The sequence below is a fragment of the Oncorhynchus clarkii genome, chromosome 20, assembly GCF_045791955.1.
Source record: "Oncorhynchus clarkii lewisi isolate Uvic-CL-2024 chromosome 20, UVic_Ocla_1.0, whole genome shotgun sequence".
NCBI classification, from domain to species: domain Eukaryota; kingdom Metazoa; phylum Chordata; class Actinopteri; order Salmoniformes; family Salmonidae; genus Oncorhynchus; species Oncorhynchus clarkii.
The window spans coordinates 41,217,494-41,230,493 of record NC_092166.1 but is presented as its reverse complement, the minus strand read 5'-3'; the positions used below and the strand labels follow the sequence as shown (position 1 = coordinate 41,230,493).

At 46.2% G+C, this 13,000-nt stretch overlaps 1 protein-coding gene across 1 annotated transcript; it reads left to right on the top strand.

Annotated features, from left to right (window-relative positions):
- The first annotated feature begins 427 nt into the window (after positions 1 to 427).
- Positions 428 to 12,837, top strand: LOC139377083 (junctional cadherin 5-associated protein-like). The gene is made up of 3 exons (XM_071120126.1): positions 428 to 810; positions 5,645 to 9,930; positions 12,758 to 12,837. The coding sequence occupies exons 1-3, from the start codon at positions 428 to 430 to the stop codon at positions 12,835 to 12,837; spliced, it is 4,749 nt and encodes a 1,582-aa protein (XP_070976227.1).
- Positions 12,838 to 13,000: the final 163 nt, after the last annotated feature.

Genomic DNA, 13,000 nt, shown 5'->3' with positions numbered 1-13,000 from the left:
AGGACCTAGATGCCCTAGATCAGGACCTAGATGGGGAAACCCTGCTCTATAGAATTAATAATATATTTACATTTTTATGTTTAGCTCGCAATAATATTATTTAAAAGTATGCATTAAGGTGTCTGTAATAGAATAGACATGGCAAAAAAGAATGTAGACATTAATAAATACCTTTCTATAGCTTTACAATGGTGGGGGAGTGTTTTGAAGCGTGGTGGCTTCAAAACAGCGCCCCCTGTCAGACATCTAGTGTAACTATAAAACATTGGTAGTTAGGGTATTGAAGCTAGCTAATTGTTACCTCTCTTCTCCCCATAGGGATGGCTTCTGCTGAGCCGTTGTGCTCCAGTTTCTACCACCAGCACTGCGCTTAAGGAACAAAATAAACACCTTCGCCCTCCTGCTGCCAAGACAGACACACACCACCATGTACAGCGTGGAGGACCTCCTCATTTCTCACGGATACAAACTGCCCAAGACAAGCATCCCCTGCCCCTCTTCAACTTCATCTGTCACCGCGCCTTACGAGAAGCAGCGCCACGCCGCCACCGATTGCCGCCGTGAAATCCCAGCAGCAGAGAACCAGAGATCTGGTCGTGGTGGATCACTGAACGGGAATGAACAGGCGGGAGACAGAGGGGCCTGCGTCTTCAGCAGCAGCAGGCAGGCACTACTGGCGAAGGGCTACCCCGGCAGCTGCGACAATGAGAGCGGCGGGGAAAGGAACCAAAGGAGAAAAGAAGCTGTCAGCGGTAACCTAGGTGACAGCCTCGCACAGCCCCTGGGCGATTCTCTCGCCACGGATAGCGGGTGAGTTTTTTTTCTCTTTCTCTCTCTTTTGAGATCCCCACCATACCTTCCCTCCCTTTTTTTTGTTTTGCCGGGCCCTTCGGCATTGCATGCAAAGCCAAGCCAATCAGTCTACACTGCGCAGGAGGATGTGTTTTCTTTCTTTCTGTTTCCTTCCAGAGCTGCAGAACGAACACTGAGACTGCTGCACCACTTCCTTGTCTTTCCAGATGCTGCGGTACAATGAAGTTTGTGCTCCAAATGCCACAATATTCCCTATATAGTACACTACTTATAGGGATTAGGGTTCCATTTGGTCAAAAGACGTGCACTGTATAAGACAGTGGTCACCAACCTTTTCTGAGTCAAGATCACTTTCCCAGTCAAAAAGCAAGACGAGATCTACCACTCAGATAAAAGAAAATTCAACATGACTTCAAAAGTGTAACATTTAACCTACTAAAAACTATTCTGTAGGATTGAGGTTTGTGCAGTAGGTCTAATACATTATCATAGCATATAGGCAAATACCTGTTCAGCCAATATTGTTATTCTCAAGCCATATTTCAAAACTCGAGCTTTGATAACAAAATAGATCAGTTGGTGTAGCACTTGCGAGGCACTGTGGAGCATAAATTGAAATAATTTGCTTGTTTATTTCACTGGACTGATGGTACCTGCATCTGATGGTCATGGTGCTTTCAAGGCAACTGGGAACTTGAAAAAAAGAGAGAGGTCAAATCATAACGTCAGTGATCATCAGGTTGGAATGTTGGCAGTCTAGAAAGATGCCAGAGTTTCCTACTTGAATTTCCGAGTTCAAAAAGATGTTCTCAGTCGGATCTCGTTCCCCCCCCCCCCCCCCCGAGTTCTCAGTTGTCTTGAATGCACTGAAGTTGGAGATTTCCATTTGTTTTGAACACAGCTTTAGTCTCAGCGGAGGGAGGGGGAGAGCAGCAGAGGGTCTGCCTCTCACAGTACCTGCTCTCTCCTTCCTTTTCTCTGGCGAGACTGACCAGAGAGAGAGGGGAAATCATCTTCCACTTGATGGCAAAACCCCAGTCGCACCGCATCTACCTCATGCACAAATTCATATTGTTCCTATGACCAGAGAAATAAAGACACTATCGATACACTTGGCTACTCATTCAACTGGAAGTAGGGAGCAGCACGTTTTGTGTTTTGTAATAGTGCCATATAAAAACGTAGACATGAACTCACTCATAAAAACCGCAGTTCTTTGGAGTGTTCTTTGACAGTCTCTCTCTGGTTATGGTTTTAAAAGTGATGAAATCTCACATAGCCTAGTATAAACTTTGCTGTGGCCGGTGTCGTGGATGCTGTAGGCGTGATGATTTGAGCGCAGTAGGGGCACTTGATTTAGCTACAGCTCTTCCAGGCTGCCGGGTAGGTGGAGTTTGTCTTTTCAGACAATTTAAATTGTTCAAAATGGGAACACTTTGCCCACCCGGTGCGCAGGGCTTCTGAATAAAACTAACAGGGCAAAACACAAATAAACATTTCAAAAAGGGGTGCAAGCGTTTGTCATTAGCTTTTCTATAGAAATGTTTGGATGATCGACTAAGAATGGCTAGACCGGTTGGTGACCACTGATATAGGGAGTAAGGTGCCATTTGTAATGACACCATGATGGATGATACTGTATACAGGGTTATCCTCCAATTGATTTAGTATTTGTCAATAGACTCTTCAGTCTTTAGTACCTACAGTATGGTTGTTCAGATATAGATCTATAGTAGCCTATGTAGCCTCATAGTTACATGAAACTGCATAAAGCTCACAATAGATTATATTATAGCCCTCCCTGAATTTCACTTCGTTACTACTCTAGGTTACTGATATTTAGTCTGCGTCCCATGTGGCACACTACATTAGTGTGCGTCCCAAGTGGCACACTATTCCCTATATAGTGCCCTAGCTGGCATCCCAAGTGGCACACTATTCCCTATATACAGCGCCTTGCGAAAGTATTCGTTCCCCTTGAACTTTGCGACCTTTAGCCACATTTCAGGCTTCAAACATAAAGATATAAAACTGTATTTTTTTGTGAAGAATCAACAACAAGTGGGACACAATCATGAAGTGGAACGACATTTATTGGATATTTCAAACTTTTTTAACAAATCAAAAACTGAAAAATTGGGCGTGCAAAATTATTCAGCCCCCTTAAGTTAATACTTTGTAGCGCCACCTTTTGCTGCGATTACAGCTGTAAGTTGCTTGGGGTATGTCTCTATCAGTTTTGCACATCGAGAGACTGAAATTTTTTCCCATTCCTCCTTGCAAAACAGCTCGAGCTCAGTGAGGTTGGATGGAGAGCATTTGTGAACAGCAGTTTTCAGTTCTTTCCACAGATTCTCGATTGGATTCAGGTCTGGACTTTGACTTGGCCATTCTAACACCTGGATATGTTTATTTTTGAACCATTCCATTGTAGATTTTGCTTTATGTTTTGGATCATTGTCTTGTTGGAAGACAAATCTCCGTCCCAGTCTCAGGTCTTTTGCAGACTCCATCAGGTTTTCTTCCAGAATGGTCCTGTATATGGCTCCATCCATCTTCCCATCAATTTTAACCATCTTGCCTGTCCCTGCTGAAGAAAAGCAGGCCCAAACCATGATGCTGCCACCACCATGTTTGACAGTGGGGATGGTGTGTTCAGCTGTGTTGCTTTTACGCCAAACATAACATTTTGCATTGTTGCCAAAAAGTTAAATTTTGGTTTCATCTGACCAGAGCACCTTCTTCCACATGTTTGGTGTGTCTCCCAGGTGGCTTGTGGCAAACTTTAAACAACACTTTTTATGGATATCTTTAAGAAATGGCTTTCTTCTTGCCACTCTTCCATAAAGGCCAGATTTGTGCAATATACGACTGATTATTGTCCTATGGACAGTCTCCCACCTCAGCTGTAGATCTCTGCAGTTCATCCAGAGTGATCATGGGCCTCTTGGCTGCATCTCTGATCAGTCTTCACCTTGTATGAGCTGAAAGTTTAGAGGGACGGCCAGGTCTTGGTAGATTTGCAGTGGTCTGATACTCCTTCCATTTCAATATTATCGCTTGCACAGTGCTCCTTGGGATGTTTAAAGCTTGGGAAATCTTTTTGTATCCAAATCCGGCTTTAAACTTCTTCACAACAGTATCTCGGACCTGCATGGTGTGTTCCTTGTTCTTCATGATGCTCTCTGCGCTTTTAACGGACCTCTGAGACTATCACAGTGCAGGTGCATTTATACGGAGACTTGATTACACACAGGTGGATTGTATTTATCATCATTAGTCATTTAGGTCAACATTGGATCATTCAGAGATCCTCACTGAACTTCTGGAGAGAGTTTGTTGCACTGAAAGTAAAGGGGCTGAATAATTTTGCACGCCCAATTTTTCAGTTTTTGATTTGTTAAAAAAGTTTGAAATATCCAATAAATGTCGTTCCACTTCATGATTGTGTCCCACTTGTTGTTGATTCTTCACAAAAAAATAGTTTTATATCTTTATGTTTGAAGCCTGAAATGTGGCAAAAGGTCGCAAAGTTCAAGGGGGCCGAATACTTTCGCAAGGCACTGTAGTGCCCTAGGGCTCGTAGTGAGCTGTATAGGGAATAGGGTGCCATTAGGGACACTACTCTGACTGCTGTCCATTGGACTGGGTGCATGCCTTAATGTGTAGATAATCAGGTGCAATCACACAGCCTGAAGGCCACTCTTTTTGCATTAGATTTTTTAGGATCATTATTACACAATTACAGTAAATCCTATTTCTGGTCCTCCGAAAGGGGCGGTGAAAAAGTAGGAAGTAGCCCATATATTGTGTCAAGTTTTTCTAAGTACTCGGTTCAGAATATATCCCAGAACTTGGTTTGGAAATAAATTAGTTTATTTTTAGATTCATTTACATTTTACAAGCCCCACTGTAGCCAAGTCTCCTGAATTGGATTGAATGGATAAGAAATAGGAATATGAGGTGGTCTGTCACACTGCATATGGTCACATCACGTGATGGGGAACTGGCATTTATAAACAAGTCAATCATTTCTTGCTCAGACTTGAAGCGCGCTTAGCAGTGGCAGCAGGGGCAGACAGGCAGTGCCTTTTCCCTACATAGTGCACTACTTTTAACCAGAGAGCCTTATGAACCTTGGTGAAAAGTAGTGCACTATATAGGGAATAGGATGTCATTTGGGACGATTCCCAGCTTTCTGAATTAAGGTCAGCGTGTGTTTTAATATGCAGATCATATTGCAGCAGCCGTACATTTTAATGGTATCTTCAAGGGAGTTGAGAGCCTCTGACTCAAACACTTCCATCAGATATGTGTGCTGTCTGGCTCTCCCCTCTTGGGTTGGAGATGGACAGTCGTAGATTCCTACGGCAATGTCCAAAATGACACCCTATTCCCTATATAGTGCACTACTTAGGACCAGAGTCATATAGGCGAATCGGGGGTCATGTGGGATGCAGTACCTCTTCACCCCCAAAGCCAAAACATCAGCTTAGAGGCTAGCCAGAGATACCAGCATTTTAAATGTCACAATTACCAATATTGCATCAAATCATGGCAGGCTGGTCAGCATTGCATCATCACAGTTAAACAAGCTTCTACAACCTAAAATACTTCAAGAGTTTCATTCTTTTTGGTGTTACCACTGCAACCTAGCCACAGTTTTGCCATTTATGTTCATGTGCAAAAACCAAATAATCATACATACAGGTTGTTAGTGTTGCAACATGTTTACGGTTTATAATATGTTTTGATGTTATTGTAAGTATTACATTTTTTTATATTAATGAATTAATATTGTGCACTGAATTGTGCATTCTTCTCTTTCCAGGTTCTATGACGCGCCCAGCTTAACCTATTCTGAGCAGGTCGAGAGAAGAGAGCAGTTGGATGAGAGGGATGTCTTCTACTGGAGGAGGAGAGGCCAGGACTTCAGTGTCTTCCTGGATTACGCCGACGGCCGGGAGCTGAGAGCATCCGCTGGCTTTCTGAAGGCCTCTGAGGCGGCATGGCGACCACAGGCCCTGATCGCAGAGGACCATAGGGGAGAGAGGGAGAAGCTGCAGCAACAGAAGCAGCTATGGGAAGACACCTCCATCTCCTGGCTGAGAGAGGCCGATGCGGCTCCTAGACAGTTAAGGGTAGTGACTGGGGTGACTGGGGAGCGGAAGTGCCAGAGCCTGGGCACAGAGGAGTGGAAGCCTGCGGTGGGGCTGGGGAGGCAGCTGTCGGATGGGGAGGGCGAGAAGTGGGCTCAGGAGCGGCAGCACCGCCTGAGGACTCAAGAGAGCACTGGTTCTATCCTCCCCAGAACCAGAAGGATGTCCCAGTCCCTCCCCAGAGTGTTGTCACCTGCTGGAGCTACTGAACACGCAAACACACTGTCCAGTTTGGTCAGTTTTCAGCTTCGACCAGACCAGGTTGATAGACAGAGAGTGAACAGCACCGTATTTTCCGGGCCTTATAGTCGGTATTACCACAGTGCCGCAGTCAGCAGGGACCGGTGGGCCAGAAACAGTTGGCAAAGCGTCGGACATGTTGCACTTTTACCAAAGCCCAGGTTCAGCAGGCCTGTCAAGCCTCCATCATACGAAATACACCAGCAGACTAGGGGTAGCCAGGAGATGCTCGCTGTAGCTGTAATAGATCAGCAGGGAGGGTCCAAACAACCGAAAGACAACAGGCCTGTCTATTACCCACGGGGTGGAGAATTGCAAAGACAAGACTATTTTGCACAACACTCTGCTATCTTTGGCATGGAGCCCCCCGGTTATATCCCACCCCCGTCTTATAAGAGAGCCCTGCCCCCAATCAGGGGAGGACCAATCAACCGCAACGAAGTGGCAAACTATAAGTGGAGGGGGGAGGTGAAGATACAGATGCACATGCCTATGAGCTCAGAGGCGGGAAAGTGGTTTTCCGGACAGACAGGAGGGTCGTGGCTGGAACACTACGGGGATCGGGGTATACCCTACAGGAAACAGGTTAACGCTAACCCAAACCTTAACCCTGGATACACCGAGGAGCATCTGGGTCATGTTCACTATTTACCCTTTGATGATCCGCGAGTGAGACAAATCTCAGGAGGGCCTGGCGGAAATTATCTTACTGCCACTGACAAGTTTATCCGAAACATGAAGAAAGAGACTCCCTGCGCTAAGGTTTTAGGACAATCTACACACGATAGTGCCTCCCCCCCCCCACAGGGGCTCTCTCTCAATAACGACTGCCGCAAGACATCTCTTAATGACAACAACGGTGGTAGTAGTACTAGATGGTGCAACAGGGGTTTAATAAACAAAGGAAGTGTAGACAGTGTAGCTCCTGATCAGAGCTGTGGTATCTATCCAACAGCTTTTCACATTAGACCTCCTCAGCAACTGATCAGGCATCTGGACCAAGGTCAAGGTGTGTCAGAAACTGTAACTCAAGTGAAAACGTCAGTCAATGAGCCTGACTCCACAGAGAAAGAGAAACCAAGAAAAACTGACTCAGAGAAACCAGAAAAAAATGAGAAAAAGAGTGTAAAACAAAAACTTAGTGAGACAATATTCTGTTTGGTGTCTGTTCATGTCCCTCTAACGCCGGGTGGTACGTCTCGTGATCAAAACAACAACAACGACGAGAAGCCACCAAGCCCAGTCCGGCCACCAAGCCCAGTGGACAGTCGGAGTGAGAACAAAACGGGCCACTTAACAAACCAAAGTTTCCAAAGCACATCTTCAGCAGAGGCTGAGCTGCAAGCACTAACCGGTAGCATAGCGAGCAGCAGATCAAGCAGCAAAATAGTGAGAAAGCTCCCTATTAAACCCCCCAAAATAAACCATCACAAGGAGCTGAAACTCTCAGGTGCCTGGCCTGGGAACCAATACCGGGACCAGGAGACCCAAACTAGCCCAGAAGCCCGAAAGCCTCAGCATCCCCCTCCTCCAGGCACTGAAAACAAGGAAGCACAAGACCCTCACGTCCCTGCCCCAGGCTCCTCTGACGTCATCACCCAAGATCCCAGCGGTGTGGGCAATACTGCATTCAGCTGTCCTATAAAAGGGGTGAAGAGCCTGAAACCATCCAGCAACAGCGCCTTTTCCAGGACGGCCACTTTCTCCATTTCCAGCCAGCTGATCAAGAGCACAGCTCAGCCGCCAGCAGCGCCACCACCACCCTCAGGAAACACGATGGAGGCCAAACCAGCAGCGACCTGCAGTGGGCAGGAAGCCTTCGGTCAGTTCCTGCTGAAGCCCGTCAGCAGGCGGCCATGGGACGCCATCGAGGAGCTGGAGACTATCAACAAAGAGTTCCAGGATCAGCAGAAGCAGCAGCAGAGCAGCAAGAGGCCCAGTGTTGACCAGTGCATTGAGGACCTCAACGAGGCCTACAAAGACATCCTGGAGCTAGGCACTGCCAGCAATAACATTTCCAACAATAGTGGTGCTGTGCAGATCCCTGAGCGGATCAAGATAAGGCTGGCGGGGGAGGCGGGGCTCAGCAAGCCCAGCAGCCTTAGGCGCAGTATTGAGAGCTGGTCTGTGTCTGTCGACCCGGAGTACGGGGAGGTTAAGAGCGCTTTCTCCAGACCTGCTGAAAGAAAATCTGTGACTTTCAGCAAGCAGCTAAGAGAGGAGCTCCCTGTCCCACCACGCAAGCCTACAGGATTCAGAGAATACAGGGTTGTTTCGAACTTGTCGCAGAGGAGAAGTAGCTGCAGTGGCAGGACAGTGAAGCTAGACCTCCCTTCGCCTTCGGAGACACCACCGCCTTGTCACTTCACCGGCCCTAGTGACTTTACTGACTCTCCTAGTGATCCCAGCAAGACCAGAGACTTCAGTCCAATGACTCCAACAACGCACACTGCAGCCGAAGTCCCCTGGGCAGATAGGCAGCCGATGCAGGACGCCTCCACACTTACGAGTCCCCCTGACTATGAGGACATATGTCAGTCTTTACAAAAGACCCGAGACTCAGAGGTTAACAAAACGTTCACCGCCATATCTAAACCTGGTGGTGGTAGCTGCGATACAGAGCCTATAGGGGGAGCCTGTTTAGACTCTGCAGAGGAATGCCCCATTTGTAAAAGAGAGCGCGAGAGCCAGATGTCCAGACCAAGTCCAATGTCTCCGCTCCACGAGGAGTCAAGCCCAGACTTATCCGATCAAAGTAGCGCGACGATTGTTGGCGACTGTGACAGTCCACAAGGAGCTGAAACATCTGAAGAACCAGCTGAAGGCGAAGGAGACACAAAGGTATCCTCTGACTCTGGCTCAAATCATTCAGAGGCTCAGACTATATGTTGCGATTGGAGGAAGCAGCTGTCACTCATAGATAAGAAGGTGGAGGGGAGTATCACTGCTGAGAAGACCAAACAAAACCAAGCTCTGGCAGTGGCTGAGGGCATTCCAGAGAATGAATCCATAGAGGAGAGGGCAGCCAGGATATTAGGGATTGATGTACCTGCAGAGTCTTTAGTCACAGGGGAGCAGCGGGTTAGCGAGACGGCAACAGAGAGTAAACCCGCTGCTAGTGAAGATACAGAAAGCAGCAGGGCAAACGAACAGACAGTACAAACACATGTGAGAGATCCAGATTCTGAGGAACTGGACTCTGGAATGGTATCTACAGTGCCTCCTGACAGGCAGGAGGCAAAAGAAAAGGAGACACCACAGGATAACCCAGAGTACATCAGGAGTGCCAAATGGACCCATCTGGGTCGAGAAACTCCAGGTATGCAAGAGTTTCCGCCAGACAGACTACCGCTTTCGGTCCCCATTAACCCTGACCTTAAGCTGTCCCACAGTCTGGAGGGAGAGATGAGGGGCAGAGGACCCTTGCAGCGCGTAGACGCCCTGCAGGATAAACTGGCTGCATCGCCCAGCCACCGGGTGGCGGTAGAGCGCCGGGCACGGATGAAGGAAGTGGACCCAGTGTCGCGCATGAGATGCCTCAGCATCAGGAGCACAAACTCTGGGGAGGAGGGGGCAGAGACGGAGGGGGAGACCAAGCGTGGCGGTGGGCAAGTGGAAGTGCTCTCCCTACCTGCTTCCTCCCAGAGTGATACTGTGGAAGATAGAGAGGTCTCTGAAGACACAGTGTTGCAAGATGAGGAGGTGTCATCTCTCTCAGGTAGCTACTTCATACATTTGATGTTTTGTTCAAGTATTTTTTCTGTTGAACTGTGTTACATGTTATTCTGAATACAAGTGTTTCATCGAGTTAATAATGTAATATTTGTTACACATTTGTGCTTCATTTTCACTGCAAAATACACTACATGACCAGAAGTATGTGGATACCTGCTCATCGAACCTCTAATTTCAAAATCATGGGTTTTAATATGGAGTTGATTCCCCCCACCCCCCCTTGCTGCTATAACAGCCTCCACTCATCTGGGAAGGCTTTTCACTAGATGCTGGAACATTGCTGCGGGGACTTGCTTCCATTCAGCCACAAGAGCACTGATGTTCGGCGATTAGGCCTGCAGGCCTGGCTTGTAGCCGGTGTTCCAATTCATCCCAAAGGTGTTCGATGGGGTTGAGGTCAGGGCTCTGTGCAAGCCATTCAAGTTCTTCCACACCGATCTCGACAAACCATATCTGTATGGACCTCGCTTTGTGCACAGGGGCATTGTCATGCTGAAACAGGAAAGGGCCTTCCACAAACTGTTGCCACAAAGTTGGAAGCACAGAATCATCTAGAATGTCATTGTTTGCTGTAGCATTTAGATTTCCCTTCACTGGAACTAAGGGGCCTAGCCTGAACCATGAAAAACAGCCCCAGACCATTATTCCTCCTCCGCCAAACTTTACAGTTGGCACTATGCATTCGGGCAGGTAGCGTTCTCCTGGCATCCGCCAAACCCAGATTAGTTCGTCGGACTGCCAGATGGTGAAGCTTGATTCATCACCCCAGAGAACGCGTTTCCATTGCTCCAGAATCCCATGGCGGCGAGCTTTACACCACTCTAGCCGAAGCTTGGCATTGCGCATGGTAATCTTATGCTTGTGTGTGGCTGCTCGGCCATGGAAACCCATTTCATTAAGCTCCCGACGAACAGTTATTGTGCTGACGTTGCTGCCAGAGGCAGTTTGGAACTCTGTAGTGAGTGTTGCAACCGAGAACAGACCATTTTTTTATGCAGTATGCTCTTCAGCACTCGCCCGTCCCGTTCTGTGAGCTTGTGTTGCCTATCACTTCGCGGATGAGCCACTTTCCACAATAACAGCACTTCAGTTAATCAGGGCAGCTATAGCAGGGCAGAAATTTGGCAAACTGACTTGTTGGAAAGGTGACATCCTATGACGGTGCCATGTTGAATGTCACTGAGATCATTCTACTGCCAATGTTTGTCTATAGAGATTTAATGGCCGTGTGCTCGATTTTATACACCTGTCAGCAACAGGTGTGGCTTTATACACATACATTTGTGTATATAGTGTATAGCAACACAAACATTGTTTGGCAATGACTTAATGTTTTGTTATTATTATTTGAGTGTTTAGTTTTACCTAGTGTTATTTTATGAGGCAAGCATTTCAAGCAGTGAAACTCTGGCTGTTACTATGGAGTCTTTCCACAAGAGGGGGCTATTGTACTTAGATATAACACTTCAAAACTAGAGACCTGCACAGGTCAGTTTTTTGGAGCCGCCCCCACCCTGTGCCGGCCACATCAAGTCTGAGCCCCATCTGACATCAGGACAGATTCTTTTCCACAAGCCCATCCACCCACATAGAATTGTTCTGAGAGCCGATCCGTGACCCGCCAAATAACATGCATTTATTTCATTGTTTTTACGACAACAGCGTAGTAGGCTTTAAGGCTATTCCCATTCCCTTCATGAATTAATTTTGTCTGCTTGTCTATTCAACATTTGGATAAAAGGAAACCTTGCCATGAATTAAGAATAATAAAATCTTACTTTCACAATGGGATGGTCAAATCCCTTTGAAAATAAGCCTTCTAATTGGCCTTCTTCTTACCTAATGAAAGCCTATTGCCGACAGAACAAAACAATAGTTGTATATTCAATATTGTTTAGCTAATCAAGTAGTTTAATTGAAACTAATTAAACAATTCCCAAACTCTACAGGCTGCAGATTTATTTAGTAGGGGCATTTGCATCTCAAAGGACCCATCAGCACCAACATGTGAAGTTCATAGGAGCATGTCAAATGGAAGCTGAGAGTCAGTTTTTTATATTAATTAAGACATATATACATTTCCATCCTAAACATTAGGATTAAGCAAAGGCTTTGAATTCTGGTCTAACAGATGAAAGGGGTCATTTTTTTTTTTACTGAAATCAAGTTTGCTTATGAGTTATTAAGTAATTAAAACTCTGCCGTTACCAAATCGGTAGCAGAATGACAGAAAAATCTGTAACGGAATTACTGCAATTGATTTGGATACAATGGGAAATCATAGTAGTCACAAACTACAGGTTGGTCACCTGCTATAGTCCAACCAAATGTGATATTTTTTGGTGGCGGAGCTCATTAGAATAATAGCCAGTGTGTGAGGGAATCCCCTCCTATTTGAATGGCCTGTGGCCCACGTAAAACCTTTCCCGGTCAGAGGAATAATGGAACCTTACAGAGTTAACTTTATTGCCAAACAGAGGTATGGAAATGGTCTGAAAGTACAGAGAAAGAGAAAATGAGTACTATAAATGTAATAACATGGGTATAAACAGTGCAAAGTAATGCATAGAGTAATGACCACAATAGCTCAAGTAGTGATAATGATAAATAGAACAAAGAACTGTAGAAATGTAAACAAACATGTTACCTGAACAGTAATAACATTACAGGGAATAGATAATAGCAACTGCTACTAACAGTAACAGTAAACACACACAAATCTCAACCGTAACAACAATAAACACTACCCACTTCTACCCACGCATTCCATGAACACACTGCCATAAATCCACCTCTTATCTGTGCTGAAGGAAAATCATCCGGACTGGGTCCATTTATGGGGATGCAAGAGCATGCATCGGGCCTGATTAGACAGTGCAGGACCAGCTAGATGTCCTTTGCCAATCAGAGGTTGTATGATCAGCTCATGTACAGAGTGTGGGGCAAGTGGTCACCAGCTGATTGGCTAAGACCACAGGGCTGAACACTGAACAATATTTCCTCACATGAGAGCCAGACTCAGCAGAGCCAAACAAACAATTGCGCACAAAAAA